Here is a 20,460-nt window from a genome sequence, read left to right on the forward strand (position 1 = left end):
TACAAAATAGCATTTATTCCAGTCATGAATTAGCAGATGCTAAGCCCGTGGAAAATGGAGGGCACGCTATCGCTCAGTACTTTTTTAATAATTGTTGCCGCTTTAAATCTAGAGACTACGGGGTGGATTCCGAGTCAGACATATCTCTTTGCCAGGTTGCAAATAGCATAGCAGGGAACTGTATGCTACTACTCGCTGAGTCATGCGCACGGAGTAGGGAAGCCTGCTTTAGATGGATCCCTTGCACCTAGTGTGGGGCTGGTGCACGTGCCGATACTGATGGTGACGGTTGCGGCTGTGGACAGATAAACAGTGGGCGGAGCTGCTTCCTGCTTGAAGCCACAGGGAACCTCACAACAGCCCAATGGAAACCCACATTAGCATGAGGTAGTAACTCAGGCTTCTGTGACTACCTGCAAATACAGAAACTTTACGTTCTATTCGAATCGGCACCTAAATTGCTGCAATGTCATGGCTGCTTGCAACTCACAGGCAATTACATCTACACTATTCTGCTATGCACCCAACAACCAGTATGGAGGACAGAGTGAAAGAATGTGAAGCTTCTAGCTCTAAGTTAAGTTGCTTATTAGTACATTTTACTCAATTTCCTTTTATGAACGTGAAATAAAAAATCTTTTTAAACTTACCTCCATATTAAAAACTAAACCATCTCTGTATTAAGCAGCACCTGACCCAGAAGTGTGTGAATAAAAGTGCAATTCATTGCGACCAGCAGGTCATGTATCTGGGAATCGGTATGAAATACCGCCGTCTGCATGGCCGGCGATTCGATTCCCGGCTGCGGCAGCCCGACATCAGCAGAGTTCCGAGCAGCGGAAGGCCGACAGCGCTGGAAATCCCGATCGTGGATAGGTGAGTATCTACTAACCTAACCCTCCTTAGGGGTGCCTAACCCTAACCTTCCCCCAAGTGCCTATCCCTAACCCCCCCTCTAAGTGCCTAACCCTAACCACCCCCTTCCCCGCTGCCTAAACCTAAGTCCCCCGGGGGGGTGCCTAACTCTAAGTCCCCCCCGGGGGTGCCTAACTCTAAGTCCCCCCCGGGGGTGCCTAACCCTCCCTCCCCCTAACCTAACCCTCCCGGGGGGGGGGGGTGCCTAACCCTAAGTCCCCCCCGGGAGCCCCAAACCTAACCCCCCCGCCCCTGCGGCTGTCCGCTCGCGGCGCCCGGCATCATTACGATCGGGATGCCGGGCGCCAGTCTCCCGGCGTCGGGGAAATGCCGGGCGCCTACATCTAGACACCGGCATTTCACCCTTGCCGGGATATGACAGTCGGGAAGCCGGCTGCCGGTATTTAGGCAGTCGGCTTCCCGATTGCATACCTGTATCTGTGGGTGTGTAGACTGGGCCTGAGCAACAAAAACAGCTTATCTTGGTGGCCTACAGGAAAGTGTAGGCAGAGCTATTCACTGTCTGGTTCATGTCCTCACGGTGGCCTCAGCGCTACTAGTCTGACAGCCAAGATGGTGCCTGGCACGATTCTTGTGGCATAAGTAGCTTCAATTCCCTGTGCTGATTACAGGAAGCAGAGAACAGTATTACAAACGCAGTAAATAATACCCCCTTTCCACCAAAAACCCAGTCCCAACCCAGGACACTGGCTGCTGGACACGGGTTATAATGGAAACTTCCAATGCAATTGGGCTGTGTGACAAAGCGGTGTAGTAAGTGTCTTCTTGCTGCTGCCCGCCACTTTGTCCTAATATTTAGTCTCCCCTTCCCCACACACCCCTATCTAGAGATCTTGTAGCAGCAGTGGAGTCTGGACAGTATTCAGACATCCATGTAGCAAGACAGAAGCCTCACTAAAAATTTTGCTGAGAGAAGAGGGGTGGTAGGCTAAATTGTTTGCCCAGGGCACTTTGACACCTTGCACCGGTCCTGCCCAGAGGGCAACAAGACACATGCACTTGTGTGTGACCAATCACAGTCTAGTGCAGCTCAGTCCTCATGTGTGATTATACTGTATAAGTGGAACCAGGCAAGATCACTAGATAATTCAACTTCAGTGTAACATTGTGAGCACATTCATAAACCGTGTTGGATCAAGGTATTTCTTCTATCATTGGCTATAAGTGATTCTCAAAATGAAACTCAAATCTAAGGGCCTGATTCACTACAGATAGCTATTGCGATCGCAGCTGCGATTACGCACACAGGTCTGCTGCGAAAATATGCTAATGACTGCAATCGCAAAACAGTATAGAGACGCCCAAAGCCAGCACAGAGATGCCCAATACCGCTTTCGCACACCCGTAATACCTTGCAGTCCTGGGTATACATTTGCATCATCGACCCCTCACGCAGAATTACAGCAGGTCTGACCTTACTCAGAAATTGCTAACCTCGTCACACGCAGTAAATACTCAGGCTGCGTATGCAGTCACAGTGGCTAACTTATGCATGCCCCATGCTACGGTGTTCAAACGGACAGGCACGTCTGCGTTTCTCCAAAAACTCCCGTCACTACCCCAAACGCCGACTACCTGTCAATAACTCTGTGATGGCTTACCGTGCTCTACGTGATTGCAGTGTGATCGCACTGTAGCCGTCGTGCACGCGCACTGCGATGCATATGCAGTACGCAACATTCGGCCAACTACGTACACTGTTGCAGTTGCGATCCATAATGAATCTGGCCCTAAATTATGTAAATATAATGCATGACATTAAAAACAGGATTTTTCTATTTACCGATAAATCCCTTTCTCCGATTCCACAGGGGACACTGGAGGCATCAAGACAGTAGGGGGTATAGACGGTGCTAAGTGGGGCTGACACTCTAAGGACCTCATTCAGAGCCGCTCGTAAAATGCGAGCGCTCGCTCTGAATGAGGGCGGCCGCTTCTATTTTTAGAGCCGGCCTCCTGGCCGCTCGCTAGGCTGTGGGTGACCACTCACAGCTTTAGCGAGCGACCAGGTCGATGGTCGCAATGGTCAAGACCATTGCGACCATCGGTGCTTGCGAGGAGACCCTTGCGGTAGGGTCTCCTCTACCGCAAGCCCCAGAGAGCTTCCAGCTCTAACAGAGCCGGAAGCTCTCCCGCTGACATCACTGGTGATGTCAGTGGGGAAGCCCATAAACGGCAGCCGTTCGCATGGGAACGCCTCAGTTTGTGAAACCACCCCCCCGCCACGCCTACAAAACGGGGCGAGCTGTCAATCACCATCGACAGCCACCCCTTTTGTAGTGAGACCCGGAGCTAAAGAAATTCTCTCTCGCTCCGGGACTTGCGCACACGCAGTGCGGCCGCTGCGCGTGTGCAGGGATCACCATCGACCCGCTTGCGAGCGGGTCTGAATGAGACCCTAAATCTTTTAAAGTGTGACTAGCTCCTCCCCCTCTATACCCCCCCACAAGTCCCAGTCTTAGGAAACTGTGCCCGAGGGGAACTGAGAAAAAGACAAACAGAAGGAGGAGGCGAAAGCACACAAAACATTGAAAAGGTTGAAAAAAACTGAAATGCAACAAGAGACAACAAACAGGTCTCTAACAGTCATAACATAAAATTACCACAAATGTGACAGGAAGGAACAGCGCAGGGTGGGCGCCCAGTGTCGGAGAAAGGGATTTAATCGGTAAGTACCAAAATCCTGTTTTCTCCTTCATCCACTAGGGGACACTGGAGGCTTCAAGACAGTGGGGACGTCCCAGAGCTCCAATCACGGGCGGTGAGTGCTGAGAACCCTGCAAAACAGACGGCAATACTGCGCTGCAGCGGCCGCAAACGTGTTGAATATGTAGAAACGAATAAAGGTATGCCAGCCCGACCAAGTACAGTACACAAATCACACTGATTTGTGTATGTTCGATGCCAACTCGCAGCTCAGGAGGTGGTGCATTTAAAACTTCTATTGAGTCCCCAATTTGAGTGTAAAATGGACGACTTTAGCAAAACGAATAATGGTAAATTCCCGATTTTTATTAAGTTGAAAAGTACTTCTGATTTGAGCGGATGGTGAAATAAATTTTTATTGTTCAAAACGGCCAAATTTGCGACATTAAACCACCCGATTTCAACCTGAAAAATTAAGAAATTACCCGTAAATTCCCGATTTGCAAAAAAGTTATATCACCAGAAAATGCAAAATTGGGACAGACACGGATCTTAGTAAATTTACCCCTGAGAGTGCAGAAACCTGTACTCCCAATGTAGCCAGGTGGAGACCAAGGTCTAATTCAGCCGGGAGAAAAGCCAGAACCAGGGAAACCCTAAACACTTTAGGGTCATACTACCAATGGGATCACAACTGACCAAAGGAATTCCAAACTCTGTAATAGATGCGAGCAGAGGAAGGCTTTCGTGCCCTAAGCATAGTTTGTGTTATGAATCCCACAGCTCGTTCCGTGAACCCAGGCTAGCGAGGTCTTTCTCCACTAACAGTCACCCGTTGTTCGCTTAGGTCTATAAACTATCACCGGTACTTAAGTGGCCGCCTGGTCTTAGTACTCAGGGTAGTAGTGGTTCACACGAATGTACTATGGGATCCGATGGTGAGACGAACAACAGGAATAGGTACAGTCAGTGTTGGTGTGGCTTTGAGCCAGTAGCAGGAGTTGGTGTTTTGAGATACGGCTTTGAGAGCCGATGGTGCGGCTAGGGAGCCGGTACACAAGTGGGCGTACTTTAGATGTGGCTTTGAGAGCCGATAGTGCAGCTTGAGAGCCGGTACACAAGTTTGTGTACTTGCAATGCGGCTTTGAAAGCCGGTGACAGCACCGAAGCTGCTGGTGCAGCTAGGAAGCCGATGGAGAAGCTGGTGAGCCGGTGGCAGCAAGGAGGCTGCCAGTGCAGCTAGGGAGCCAACGGAGAAGCTTGGGAGCCGGTGGCAAGGTAATACAGCTGGAGAACCAGAATACACTACCATGATGAGACACAGAATGCTGACCATGCAGCTGAGCCGAGAGAACCCACAGGAATGCTATAGTTGGCGAGGCGGCAAAAGGCCAGTGTGTAGAAATAGGAGGATGAACCAATCACGCCATGCTGTGGATAACACGTGATGATCACCTAGCAACTGAGGGAACCGGAATGACAGCGTCATGAGAAGGTAAACTGCTAGTGGGAGACAAGTTATGACCGTGACTTGTAACAGTTTGAATCACAGAGCTGGAAAAACCCTTGGCTCTTAAGATGAAAGATTCAAGAGCCACGCCGTAAAAGCCAGACGAGGTGTCCGGATGTCGGCAGGGACCATGCATTAGCAGATCCTGCTGCAGAGGTTGAGGATACGGACTGTCTATGGACAGATTCTGTATGTCGGTGAACCAATGACGTCTGGGCCAAGCCGGGGCCACCAGTATTACTGTTCTACCTTCTTGCTTGAATTTCCTGAGAACTCTTGGGAGGAGGGAAATTGGGGGGGAAAGAGATTCACCAGCTAGACGTCCCATCTTACTGCCAGTGCGTCCATGAATGCTGCCGATGGGTCTCTGGACCTGGACCCATACCTGGGGACCTTGTGGTTGTGACGTGATGCCATAAGATCTACTTCTGGTAGACTCCACTTGTTTACCAAAAGCTGAAACACTCTCGGATGGAGAGCCCACTCTCCGGCGTGTATATCCTGATGACTCCTAATTGAGAAATATTGCCGAGATGGCCGGAAGATGACGTTCTGCCCAAATCAGAATTCCTGTCACTTCCTTCATTGCTGCAAGACTTCACATGCCTCATTGATGATTGAGATAGGCTACTGTAGTCGCGTTGTCAGACAGGATCCGGACCGGCCTGCCCTGGAGCAGGTCCTGTGCCATGATCAGTGCTCTGTACACTGCTCGCAGTTTCAGAATGTTCATTGGCAGATGACTTTCCCGATTTGTCCATCTTCCCTGAAAGGTGTGATGACCTGTCACTGCACCCCATCCCCGAAGACTGGCTCCGTGATGAGAAGCACCCAATTTGTAATCCAGTATGGACTATTTTTCAGATGGTCCTTTTTCAGCCACCACAGGAGGGGACGGCATACCTTTGGAGTGAGGAGGATCCTCTAGGACCTTATTAGATCATACGGTCCATTCCACCTTGAGAGTATGAATCTTTGCAGAGGCCTGGAATGGAACTGAGCATATCCCACCATGTTGAAGGTGGATACCATTGATCCCAGGACCTGCATTGTTGATAGAATGGATACCCTTTGCTTGCGTAACCGCAATGATTGGGCTGTAATCTTGTCCTGTGGAAGAAACACCCTTTGTGCCTGAGAATCCAAAAATACTCCCAGATGTACCATCTGCTGTGTTGGAAGAAGAGATGATTTTTTCCAACTGATGATCCAGCCATGCCTTTGTAGACAGGCTATTGTCAATTGAAAATGGTGTTGCAAAACAACTGGTGTCTGTGTCAATATCAGAAGGTCGTCCAGATATGGAAGTATTCTGAGACCCTGACGCCTTAGGTAAGCCGTCATGACTGCCATAATTTGGTAAAGACCCGAGGGGCTGTCGACAAACCAAAAGGCAGTGCCTGAAATTGGTAATGTTGCTGCAGAACAGCAAACCGTAGAAATCTTTAGTGGGATGACATAATGGGAACATGTAGATACGCATCCTGAATGTCCAGGAAAACCATAAAATTCCCAGGCTCCGTTACCGATATAATTGACCGGAGAGTTTCCATACGAAACCTGGGAATATGGATAAACCTGTTGAGGGTTTTAAAGTTCAGGATAGGGCGAAAAGCCCCATTTGGTTTCTGAACCAAAAACAGATTGGAATTCCCAGGTTGTGACACAAGGACCGGGATTATTACCCCTGCCTGCAGTAAAGATTGAATAGCCTCCTGAAGGGCCAAGGCCTTGACTGCATCTGATGGGGGATTTGTGCAAAAAAACTTCTAGGGAGAATGCTTCCTGAAAGTGAGGGCATACCCCTGAGACCACTTCTCGGACCCAGGTTGTTTGATGCCAATAATCCGCAAATTGAAGAAGTTGGCCACCAACCCTGGGATTCCCCCGGAGGAGGCCCGTCCCATCAGGCCGAAGGCTTGTCGCCCTGTTTAGAAACTGAACATTTTGTCGGCCCCGACCTCCTAGTTTGTCACCTTGTTGTCTTGCGAAAACTAGCTGATTTAGAAAAAAAGAGTATTCCTTTGCTCTTCCCTGAGGTCGAAAAGGCCGAAAGAAAAACTGCCAGAGTAGAAATTATCTTGTCTAACTCTGCTCCAAAAAGTATCCTTCCCTGGAAAGGTAAAGTTTCCAGAGCTTTCTTTGATTCTGTATCAGCCTTCCGGGACCTTAACCAAATGGCCCTGCGTGCTACTGCTGAAGCTGCCGATGCTTTGGAAGCTACAATTCCAGCATCATCTGTTCTCTGGTAGAGAATCTTCCAATGCCCCTGTCCATTCTTCAACAGCTCTAGCTACCAAAGCTCCAGCTATAGCTGGACAGTTAACTGCTCCAGAAGCTGAAAATGAAGATGGATGCTGATGAAATAGGCAATGTAGCATTTTTAACTAAGTGCAATACATGAGCATCAACAGTAGGAGGAACTTCCCACTTAGTACATGCAGAAGCTGTGAAGGATACAATGATGTTAATCTTTTATTGACATAAAACAGTTTATCCAGGATACCCCATGTCTCCTCGTTAAGCTCAGTGAGCTGCTCAGATATAGGAAACTCCGTTTATATCCTCTTTCGGTGGTAATTAAACAATGGAGCCTTCTTATTAGGGGCTGGTTCATCGTCCTGAATATCTAGGACTGATTTAACCGCCTTCATCAAAGAAGGAACATCCACTGTGGGTGGAAGGTCCTCCTCTCCCATGCTAGGCTCTGGAGAAGAACCCTGCGCATCATCTGATTCCTCTGATGATGCGTCTGAATCCATAAACTGAGCAGATCGTCTCGTTTAGGCGCCTTAGTAATAACCTTCTTGTTTTCAATATTTGACGGTCCCATACTCTGACTAGAGTGGCCGTAAACATTCCCCAAGAGGGATGCATAGGAGGTATAAACATAGCATGCTATGAACACCCTATACAAGAAGGCATTTTGGGAGCAGCCATGCGATCCACCAACGGCTTCATTACCTGAGACAAAGGTGATACCCAAGAGGGCTCTTGTATATTGGACTGATGTGGCTCTTTATAACAGGCAATGCACAAACCTTCCAAAACATTCCAGTCAGGATTCAGGAGAAGACATAGCACTGAAACAGCCCTGGTATGTGTGCTTAATGATCTTCTGATGGCAAGAGAAAGAGGTGATTGCTCAATCTCAATCCTTCTGGATCTCTCAGCAGCATTTGATACTGTGGACCATGGGATTCCAATTGAGCGCCTGAAAAATTTCTGTGGACTGGATGGCACAGTCCTTAGATAGTTCAAATAATTTCTCACTGGCAGGTCACAGTGTGTTTTTTCTGGAGTAAACTCTTCATCACCAGTGCCACTTCCATGCGGTGTCCCACAGGGTTCTATACTCTCTCCCATGCTTTTTGCAGTATACATGCTACCAATGGGTGAAATAATCAGACGTCATGGCCTGGTCTACCACTGCTATGCAGATGATACACAACTGTACCTGTCCTTTGCTCCAGGTACAAAGGACCCAATAACAACCCTAAATGGCTGCCTAGCTGAGCTTCAGGAGTGGATGCCAGTGCCAGTTGGCTGCGACTGAACCCTGCTAAAACAGAGGTTCTTATGATAGGTCACAGGACAGGGCTACAGCATAGCCAACCAACAGGACTTACGCTTGGGGGTTCAGAATTACAAAAAACACTAAATATGTGCGGAATCTTGGTGTTGTCCTGGATAGTGGCTTGACACTTAAACATCAGGTATCAGCCACAATCAAATCCTCATTCTTTCATCTGAGGAACATAGCCAGAATCAATCATTTAATTCCCTCAGAAGATCTGCCTAACGTCATACATGCATTTATATCATCACGTCTAGACTACTGCAACGCCCTCTACCTCGGTCTCCCAGCAAAAGAATTACATCGCTTGCAGATGGTACAAAACGCAGCTACCAGGCTATTAACCAACCATCCCCGTTCCAGCCACATAACACCCATTCTCTACTCCCTTCACTGGCTGCATGTCGCAGGGGCAGGATTTGTAACATTACACACAGACATTTAAGATTACACACACTTTACACTGCACATTATACACATACACACACTGCACATTACACACAGACACTCAGAGCACATTACACACAGACACTTACACTGCACATTATACACATACACACACTGTACACTACACTGCACATTACACACAGACACTCAGAGCACATTACACACAGACACTCAGAGCACATTACACACAGTCACCTTGCACTGCACTTTACACACACTCGGACTACAGACCATCTCCCCCCACACCCATGGTATAAATAAAGCTGGGAGGTACAGTACCTGTGATGATCTTGATTGTGGCTGTGCTAATTACATGCTGTCCGGAGTGCAGATGAGGAGGAGTGCAGTGAGTGACATCACTGGCACTCAAAGGCACATGGTAGTTGTCAGGGAGGAGCTGCAGCAGCTCCCCTGTACTGCTCTTAGCCATCTCCATAGCTACGCGGAAGCTACCCAGTCGGAGCTCACAGACCGGTCTGATGAGACAGAGACAAAGCTCTCTGTCTCACTTAAAAAAAACAAATGAATACTTGTGCACTGCGGAGATGGATTGGCCTGGCAGGGGAGGTTTCTAGGTACTCAGAAACCCCCCCTGTGTGCGCTACTGTGTCAGATGGCGAATTGTTTTCAAGATTGGCTTACTAACTTACAAAGCCCTTCATGACCACGGCCCATGGTACCTGAAGCAGCTTCTGATTCCTTACTGTCCCACTCGATTACTGCGATCCATTGACGAAGGACTATTAACAGTACCTAGAATCTCACGGAATTTGTCTGGGGGTCGAGCTTTCAGTTTTGTGGCTCCAACCTTTTGGAACTCACTTCCCCGCACAGTTCGAGAGGCCTCCACTCTAGAATCCTTCAAAAATAGACTGAAGACTCACCTATTTACCCAAGCATTTCACTAATGTCCCTTGTTTAAGCTTATTTTGTATTTTGTACTGTAAATGTAAAGCACTTTGAGTCCTTTAGGAGAAAAGCGCTATATAAATAAAATTATTATTATAACAACGTCCTGTGAGGACAAACTTGTTGTACAGGATTTACATGAAATCAGCACAGGAGCCTCTGTGTCCTGTCTACCTTTATCTCTTTACATTTTTCCATGTAAAGGAAACAATACAAATGCAATGTGACAGCCTTCACAAATTCAATTTAAATGAGAAGTACCCAAAGGAAAAAAAACCCACCCCAGAGGGATGGAGAGAAAACACAGTGATAGCTATAATTGATAGCCAAAAATAAAGGACAGAGGGCCTGATTCAAAGCCGGACGCTATTTGCGCTCGCTCGTTCATAAAAAGGGGCAGGCTATTTAAATTGACCGTTCGCTCTTTGCGGTCTGTTGACGCCTCTATGTCTGAACGAGCGAACAAAACATGCTGTCGTAATTTTGAAAAAACGCCCCCTGGCCGCTCGCATCATACGTCATCTCCGCTATTTATTTGATTAATCGAGTACATCGAAAGGCGAATGAACTGCTCGCTATTCTTGTGGTTGCATTTTCCTACCACAATCATGCGAGCAGTTCTGGCTAAAAGACACCCAACTGATGTGGTCGATGACGCTGCTTTGTTAATTATGCACACCCTTAAAACGCCCGTTTTGACCTTTAAGCACACCTACGTTCTGATCTCCACTCCCCGTTTTCAAGCACCTTCCCCTGTTACCACCCACAAACGCCTCACTCTGTCACTCAAAATAGCAGGCATTCGCTATTTTGCGAGCATACGATTTTCGACCGCACTGACTGGTTCGCGCATGCGTACTAAAACCCGTACGCATGCGCAGCTGTGCGAACATAGCTCGGAGCGAACGAGCGGCCGCTTACGAGCGGCTCTGAATCAGGCCCAGTATCAATACAGCAGCTAGCAGTCACATACAATGCATATGTAAATAATCGCAATCTAATCGCAATATACTCTAAATCAACTACTCAAACACGAGGCATGGTAGGATATAGAGCACTGTATACCTTAACCACGGGAGAGGTATACATGGAGACTGACCCAAACCCTCCTGAGACAAACAGTAGCACACAGGTAGCGGCTGCGAGCGTCTCATATAGACGTGGAAGGTAGGCGGAGCAACCCAGACGCGCAAAACCTTATTGAAGGACTGCATCTGGGTTGGGGGAGGAGCTGCCGGGGGAGCGCCTACCTCCCCTAAGCTGCATTAACCAGCCGAGTACGCTGGCCTCATGATAGCAGATATGGGTCTGCTGCCGATCCCCGGCGTCAGACGATAAGGCCCCGGTGGTCTAGTGAGGACGTGGACAATCCCGGGCCTTGACTGCAGTGGCTTCTGGTGCGTCTGACACCAGAAGCAAGCACTGCCCCGCACGATTCCCCGTAAGCGAGTAATCACCTTACCAGTCATCTCTGTGTGTCCGGTTGCAGTCCAGGTCCCAGCGTCGCTGTTAGCAAGCTAAGCAGAGACCCGCCGAAATCACCAGCACCATTTCTGATGTTTTGGCCCGGCAGAGGTAGGTGGAGTCACATTATCTGTACTGCTGACTCAAACATAAGAAATAAAATAAAAGCTAAGGACTACACGAGCAGTCCCGTTACAAAAAGGTGTGTCTTGATCCTGCTGCACCAAACGAACAACTGAAGGCCTATGGCTAGGGGTGGGGTATATATGGAGGACTCGGTGCATCCTGGGAGCAGAAAGCTTTAACTGTTTGGTGCCTGGATCTCTCAAACCACATTACCCAATGGTATCCCTGTGGATCCCTATGGACCCTGAAGAAGAAAGTAGAGTATTATCTCCACTCTCCATTATTTACAGTTAAATCCTTTGGACAGTATGCTAATGATACAGGTCCAGAATCTGAGTCTCCACTGTTTACAGCTGCTGTGATGTCACTGTCCATGTCTATGAATCCACAAAGTGAATTGCTTCAGTGCAAGTCTGCTATCCTATCAGTCCATGTCTGTCTGCTCAGCTAGAGAATTATCCCTCCAAGAACATGGCAACCAGCTAAGTGAAGTGTCATGGATAGGCTGTGCCACAGGAAAGACATACTGGACTAGGGCTGTGGTCTCACTATCCTATTTCTTGTCAGCATCTTTATGCTGCAGGAATTTCCTCCTAATAATGAATACCGCATCATTTTACCAAGGTTGAAAAAATTAAAAACAAAATTAAAAAGCTACCTTGCATATATCAACGCTAAGGTACAACATATGCACAATTAGTAATGGTTGCAGCAAAGTACCCTTCTCTGCATAAACTAAGGCCCTGATTCAGAGCCGGACGCTCTGACAGAGCGCTCGCTCTGAATCAGGGCTGTCCTTCTTGATTTTTAGAGCGGCCTCCTGGCCGCTCGTATAGCTGTGGGTGACCACCCACAGCTATAGCGAGCGGCCAGGAAGATGGTCGCGATGGTCAACACCATCGCGACCATCGGGCTTGCGACGAGACTCTTGTGGTAGGGTCTCGTTGCCGCAAGCCCTGGAGTGCTTTCGGCTCAAACAGAGCCGAAAGCACTCCCACTGACATCACTTGTGATGTCAGTGGGGCCGGCCCCAGACGGTAGGTGTTCCCATGGGAACGCCTCAGTCTGGGCAGCCACGCCCCTGGCACGCCCACCAAAAGGGGGCGTGCTGTCACTCAACATCGACAGCACGCCCCCTTTGGTGTGAAACCCGGAGCGACGGTTTGCCCGTCGTGCGCATGCGCACTGGGCCACCATCGACCCGCTTACGAGCGCTCAGCACTCGCGTGCAGGTCTGAATCAGGCCCTAAATCCACTGCAGGAAAACCGACACTGGGACAAAATAAGCACCAGGCCTTTGGAAGCATTATCCACTCCATCACATAGTTCTAGTGGTGAAGAGTCTTTTGGTGCCTCAATCGATTGGGGAAACTAACTTTCCACCAGAGTCTTACCATTTACAGCGGTGGCATGCACGAACGTCGAACTTTTGGCACGAAACCTGGCGTGTGCATTTGTGCGGCTGCATCTACTTCCTTTCTTGTAGCTGCCTACCATCTTCGCTCTTACATCTTCTGTGCTTCTACTGAGGACTTCTGTCTAGCGGCTCTACCTTCCTTCCCGGGTGTACTGTGGGTCTGATTCAGAGCCGGACGCTATTTGCGCTCGCTCGTTCTGAAAAAGGGGGTGGATATTCAAATTAACCGTTAGCTCTTTGCGGTCTGTTGACGCCTCTACGTCTGAACGAGCGAACAAAACTTGCGGTCGTAATTTTGAAAAAAACGCCCCCTGGCCGCTCACATCATACATCATGTCCGCTATTTATTAGATTAATCGAGTACATCGTATGAACTGCTCACTATTCTTGTGGTTGGTTTTTCCTACCGCAATCTTGCGAGCAGTTCTGACTATAAAACAACCAAGTGACGTGGTCAATGACGCTGCTGTATTAATTATGCACACCCTTAAAACGCCCGTTTTGACCTTTAAGCACACATGCGTTCTGATCTCCACTCCCCGTTTTCAAGCACCTTCCCCTGTGACCACCCACATACGCCTCCTCCTGTCACTCAAAATAGCAGGCATTCGCTATTTAGCGAGCACACGATTTTCGGCCGCACTGACTGGTTCACGCATGCGTATTACAATCCGTACGCATGCGCAGATGTGCTAACATCGCTCGGAACGAACGAGCGGCCCTGAATGAAGCCCTGAGAGATACCCGCTGTCTGGTCTGCCTCGGGTTATGCTTGGAATACCGGCTCGCTAACCCCGAGCTATATTAGCTGTCTGGTTGCTCTCACTGAGGTACCTGTCATCTGAGCTGGAGAGGTGGCCCAGGAGTGTAGTGTGGCTTATCCTCCTTACCTGCCTGAATAGTCTCTCGGGGGGACAGACACTCGTGGCCGGGACCTGGTGACCAGGGGCGTATCTTCCTATTGGCCTGGATGGCCCTCGCCAGGGGCGTCGGCCGAGGGGGGGCGCCGTTGCCACCCGACATAATTAACAGATCATCACTGGTCTCCTGTTTGCTCTGCGCAGTGTCCCGCAGACAGCTGTTCTTAGTAAATGATCCCGGGTCTCCTTCTGTCTCCTCTGCTCTTATCAGTGTCCTCCATTGATTGTTAATGTGTATCAGGCTTCTTATATGTCCCTTTATATCAAAAACATTTAAAATTAGAGAAACTATTTATTTTTTTCTAATATATCTCTTCTCCCACAATACCCACCACATACCAATCACCACTCACTAATTTCCATATGTCAACCTTGCAGGAAAAGAGTGCAAGCACCACATCAACCACAATGCTCTATTTGCAAGGTAATTTGCATATATGCAAATTATCATGCCCACAATGCACCTTGTTTGTTATTGATGCCCTCTTTTCCTGTGTTGTTGACATATAGAAATTAATAAACAGTGCTTGCATGTAGTAAGTGTTATAACTGAAAAAATATAAAATATATATATATTTAAAAAAAAGTGTATATATATATATGTATATATTTTGTCTCCCTATTTCTACTGGCGTGTAAGTTGAACTACCCCCAGTGTAAGTACTATTAAATATATCTTTTCCTCAGTATGGGGAATTGAACATGATCTTTATCGATTGTGGATACTCAGGTGTCAGGATTAAGACATGATTCTTATGGACTATTTTTATTATTGCGTGTGAGATAGCAATGGACCCATGTGGGCTGTTTTACCAGTGAACTATATGACAGAGTTAAAAAAGCATAATGCAGTGTACAGTCCAATTTGAATATATGTAAATTATTTTACCCATAATGCATGTTTGTTTTTGATGCTATGTTTGCAAGCTTTTCCTGTGTTTTTTGGCATTAGTAAATAGTGGTTTGCAATAGAGTAAGGTCTGTAAAAGATATATATATTAAAAAGAGAAATTAAAAAAAATATTCTCCCTATTTCTACAGGTGTCTGAATTAAACTACCCCCAGTGTGTGTTATTTTATTTTTTCAAGTAGAAGCAATCATTGGAGGGGGGCGCCAGTCCCTTAGTTTGCCAGGGGCGCTCGGACTCCAAGATACACCCCTGCTGGTGACTTACCTACACGATGGTGCTGACTTGCTCTGCCTGGTTACCTTTCCCCGGAATACCTACTTGGCCTGTTATTAGCCACTGACTGGTGAACATCATCCTACCTCAGGGTTCTGTCCACACCTAGTACTGCCTGCAAGTGCCCTCCCAGAACATCTTAAGAGTCGACCTACCTTCATCTGTAGCTGCGGGTGTTGTCACTGCTCCCCTTGCTGACAGGGCCGCTGATTGCCATCGGATCCAGATAGTTATTCCCCTAAGCAATGTGTTTGCGACTGGCCATCCTCTCTCCCCGAGGTCCTGCCTTCAAGGAGTCTCTGGCGGGTGCTCTCTGCCATTAAGATCCTGCCCCCCCCAACGGCTGGTCTTGAAGGTTGTGGCCAGTTGTTATACTCCTACCTATTGCCCACCTCATAGGTTGCCACTAGACCCTAACTTCATTTGGATTGCCGCTCCTTATTAGTTCTTACTGCTGCTCCTGAGAATGGTTGCCCCGTTCTCCCTTCATTGCTGCCTGCATCGGACACCTGGCTTAGCTTTTCCTCATGCTGTTTTATAGTTGGTGGCTGCCGGAGTCAGGAAGCTAATCTCCTTGCCTGCTCTGTTGATTCAACATCCTACATCTGCTGGTTTTCTGTGAAATCTGTGTGTCTGGCTATGGTGTCCTGAGCTGCAAGGAGTGTGGTGGCGGCTGACAGTCACCCTCTCCCCGGTTTAACGTTATTTGTTATTCCCCTCTCTGTTTTCTACTAATACTGCTCTAACAAATAACTTTTTTCTTTCTTCCTTTCTCTCAGTGTGTCTCTCTTATATATCCCGAACTGTGGTTTTTCCAGTTTCTGCATCAGGTTACAATATGCCAGTGTAATATTGATTTACATTATTTGATGTGACAACTGTTCCATATTACTGCTTTCTTTAACTGTGATCCCTTCACATCTATCTTGGTGAATTTGGGTGTCTCAATTTGTTTTGTTGTTTAATTTCTTTTCACATATATTACATTTTCTTTTCTTACCACTGTATCTGTTTTAAAATGACCTGCTGAGTTTGCTGCCGTGTAAGCTTTCTATGCGGTTTTCACTTAACTATTGTATTATACTACCACCTAGTGGTCATTCCATGTAATACCTATATTTACAGTGTAATGGTGCATACACACGGCCAGATTTTCTGTCAGATCTGAACGATAACGATTGTAAAAATCGTTCATATCTGAACAAAAATCTGACATGTGTGACTGCAATGATGAACAATGCGTGTTCCCGTTTGTCAGATAACGATATCTGACATCTGATGTGTTTGCAGTCAGATTTGGACGATTCCATTCATTTTAATACTGTCTGAAATCGTTCAATCATTCAAATCATTGGTAAAATCGCTCAATCGTTCATCTGACATATCTGACCTTGTGTATGCACCATTATAATAATAACCCCTCAGTCTATTAAAAGGTATTCTCTCATATACCTACAGCATTGTACTAAAAATCAGACGATTGTTAATTTTTTTGGAGGGGTTTTCACTTTTCATTTTGATAGCACTATAATACTGGCTGTAGAGAGGTTAGTTTCTTTGTCACTTTACTACATCTATTGTGTTCTCACATAGCCCTATGCTTTAGACGGTGTTACGTTCTACCAGCCCTTCAGAATTGATTGTTAAATTACCATACTCATTGTGGTCTAATTAAGTCCATTGATTCAGAGGGCATTACACTGTATTAATTTTACGACGTAACTGACCTTACATTTGTATATTCTTCAAATGTGAAACACCTTATCCTAGTGAATCTGTATCACACTGTTCAGTAATATTGATATTGAACCTAACCTGCCTTAGTTTTTAATAGGTGGTATCTTAGCTGTCTGATCCCTTGTAATATGTGAAATTTTTTAATCCCTGGGAGTAGCCTTTTCACATTTGCAATCTATTGATGCTAGGTGTGATACTGATAGTTTGTTTATTTATTTTAAGTGAACACTTTGGTGTCACTATAAGAGATACCTACACAAATTTTTTCCATATAGTGGCCTTTGTGGGTTATGGATAAATATTGTCATAGATCAGATCCTGGAACTCTGCTATCACGTCCAAAATGGAGAAAGTAAGACAAAATGCGTCTCTCTCTAATCCTCCATCTTCTCCCTCATGTAAACCCTCTGAGGAGCACTCACTGAACGCACGCTCTTCACCTGATATTTCAATGGGACAACCCTCAGCGGTTGAAACAGCCCAAGAAATGTAAAAAATTCTCATATCTCTAATGATTATTAATTAGCTGTTACAAGGACATATAGTCCCCGCATTCTTCGTAATAATACTGTCTTTCCACACTTAAATGACGCCTACACAGTAATGATCCCTAAACCGCATCGAGACACCCAGTTTATTGACTCTTACAGACCCATTAGTTAATACTGATATTAAAAATACTAAAAATACTAGCTAATATTATGGCCAAAAGGCTTAAACTATTTGTTACCCCATCTTCTCACGGAACATCAGTTTGGGTTTGTTAGGAACAAATAACTGGTGAAGGGGATCAGAATGGAAGTGGCGTCTTATGCGGAAGATCGCACTCAGAACATGCTCCTTAGATTAGACACAACAAAAGCTTTTGACACGGTCCTCTGGCCACACTTATTTACGGTCCTTCAATTACGACAATTTGACGCCTCTTTTAATCAATTTTGTTAAATATCTCTACTCCAACCCTTCTACTTCTTTATTAATGGTTGGTGTAGTAACACTATAACTATGTTTAGAGGTACTCGACAGGGGTGTCCCCTTTCTCCCCTTCTTTTTAATCTTGCCCTTGATTCCCTACTCCGAAATTTGCAAAATGGTGCCTGTTATTAATGCATTAAGATTGATAGCAAGGAAATTAAACTAACTGTTTGCGGACGACATTCTGCTGTATATATCGAATCCCTTGACTGCATTTTTGCTACCCTGGCTGAATTTGGCTCCATATCAGGATTTGCAATCAATATTGCCAATTCGGGTCAGCTCTCTTCTCACATTCCTTTCACCTCAGATATCCCCATTACCCCATAAATTGTGGAAATGGCTTTTGCTTTTTGTTCGCCCCTTCTGTTGGCTGGGACGGAAGGGCCATTTATATGTGGTTCTCTTGCTTACCAGGGCCACTCAAAGTTTTACATATTTGGGTGTGTGGATTTCGTGTAACCCACACCACCTTTATGACCTTCATTTTTCCTCTGTAATCCGGTTTATATCGTTGGAGTTGGAAGGGTGGAGAAACTTACTTCTCAACTATCTAGGCAGCGCAAGCATTATATGTTCCCCATTCAAATTCTCCCTTTTCTTCTCTCTAATAAAGACAAGCAGCTAGTTAACTACACTATTAGAAAATTTATTTGTAATGAGAAGTGCCTAAGAATTGGTTTGAACAAACTACGACAACTCAACTCCCGTGGGGGAATTCATTTTCCTAGCATCCAATGGTATTCCTACGTTGCCCATTTCCAGTAATTTAAGGATTGGCTGTCTGACCGAGACCTATATACTAGGTGATCTAAACAGCCTTCTTCATTATTCCACCTGTGATGCGAGACAACCCGCTACTATGGTACACTAGGAAACCGTGGCACATTTTTAGACAACAATTTGGGTTCAATGTCCACAAATCTTTATATCTCCCCTTTCTTTCCAACCCTGAATTCCAAAATGGGGGAGCTGCATATCCATAACATCTGGTGTGACCATGGCATAGGAAATATAGGATTGATTGTCAATAAGTCCACTAAGGGGCCTCTCCCGTTCCAGATAGCTAGAGAGCGTTATCCCACATTGGCAACATATCCCTTTGCTTTTTTGCAAGCACAACACTATTAGTTCTATTGTACAGGTTTTCTAGAATTTAGATTGGGATAATCAATTAGATACTCTTTTATAAAATCTCACCCTGAAAGTAAGAGCCATTTCCATAATTTATACTTGTCTCTGCACTACATTTATACATAATACCTTTTGTACAAGTCTTACCAACTGGTTTTTCGATCCAGATTTATCTGCAGATGACCTACTTTGATCTCACGGCAAGGCCTGCACACTACTACCTTATTTTCCCTACGCCGCAATGTTCTTGAACATGCTACAAAGAGCCTACCTTTCCGTACACCGAAGGTTTCCGATAGGAGACTCGTCAAATTTAAATTGTTACAAATGTGGAACTCAGTCAGCAGTTTTGTACCATTGCCTACGGTCCATGATTCGAGGCTTTTGGCTCCAAGTTCATGCCTACTCTATAGATAATTTGGTCAATTATGTCCTTTTTGCACCTGAATGGGCTCTGTTTGGAGTAAGTGCAGCAGCTTGTACGGCTATCCTGCAGACCTGGATACACCCTCTCCCTCCCTCAATATCGCTTTTCAAAGATACACTTCATTACTTGTTTAGAATTAATTGGGTCGAGGTCACCTTGGACATGGAACTTAAAACTGAAAAGTCATTTTTTATGTGAGAAAGCTACATAGCTATACTTACTACCCCTATGCAGACCCAAATCCATCGCAGTGTGAAGGATTCGTCCGGACACCTTTCACAACTTGCAGCTTATGGCCCTCCGATAGTACTATGGACGTGAGACTTCACTTATTCCTGATGTATATATTGTAAGGGCCGGTTCAAGGTTTCTTGGCACCCTAGGCATTTCTTCAGCCTTACGCCGCCCCCACGCCCTGCCCCCACCCTTATACAGTGCCTCCAGTAGGGCCCCCCCTATACAGTGCCCCCAGTAGTGGACCCCCAATATAGTGCCCCTTATACCATGCCCCCAGTACTAGTCCCCCACCTATGCAGTGTCCCTTATATAGTGACCCCAGTAGTAACCCTCCCTATGCAGTGCCCCCAGTAGTGGTCTCCCCGATGCAGTGCTCCCAGTAGAAGTCTCCCCCCCAGCAGTGCCCCAGTAGTAATCCCCCCAGTAGCAGCCCTCCCTATGCAGTGCCCCCAGTAGTGGTCCCTCTAGTGCAGTGCATGCAGTAGCAGTGCCCCTAGTAGTAGCCTGCCCCCAGCAGTAATCCCCCCCTATGTAGTGCCCCCAGTAGTAGCCCCCCCCATCAGTGCCCCTAGTAGCAGTCTGCTCCAGTAGTGCCCCCAGTAGCAGTCCCCCCAACAGTACCCCTAGTAGTAATCCCCCTCTATGCAGTGCCCCCAGTAGTACCCCCAGCATTGCTACTAGTAGTACCCCCAGCAGTGCCCCTAGTAGTACCCCCATCAGTGCCCCCACCAGTGCCCATAGTAGTACCCCAGCAGAAGTCCGTCCCCCCCGCCAGACACACACACACACACACAAAAAAAAAACTCCACTTACC

The 20,460-nt window shown here is 46.7% G+C and overlaps 1 protein-coding gene across 9 annotated transcripts in view; it reads right to left on the reverse strand.

Moving 5' to 3' along the window:
- TNFRSF14 (TNF receptor superfamily member 14) overlaps window positions 1–20,460 on the reverse strand; it is a 102,573-nt gene that overhangs the window by 59,896 nt on the left and 22,217 nt on the right. Inside the window, exon 1 of one of the 9 annotated variants that reach the window (XM_088468189.1) lies at window positions 13,923–14,138. The exons of the other annotated variants lie outside the window; for them this stretch is intronic. Within the exon in view, the coding sequence (XP_088324315.1) occupies window positions 13,923–14,055 (133 nt within the window). The 5' untranslated portion in view covers window positions 14,056–14,138. Of the gene's footprint in view, window positions 1–13,922; window positions 14,139–20,460 lie in introns of those variants that run through there. 9 annotated transcript variants of the gene reach the window in all.

Source organism: Taudactylus pleione, unplaced genomic scaffold, assembly GCF_031769625.1.
Source record: "Taudactylus pleione unplaced genomic scaffold, aTauple2 ptg000082l, whole genome shotgun sequence".
Classification (NCBI taxonomy): Eukaryota; Metazoa; Chordata; class Amphibia; order Anura; family Myobatrachidae; genus Taudactylus; species Taudactylus pleione.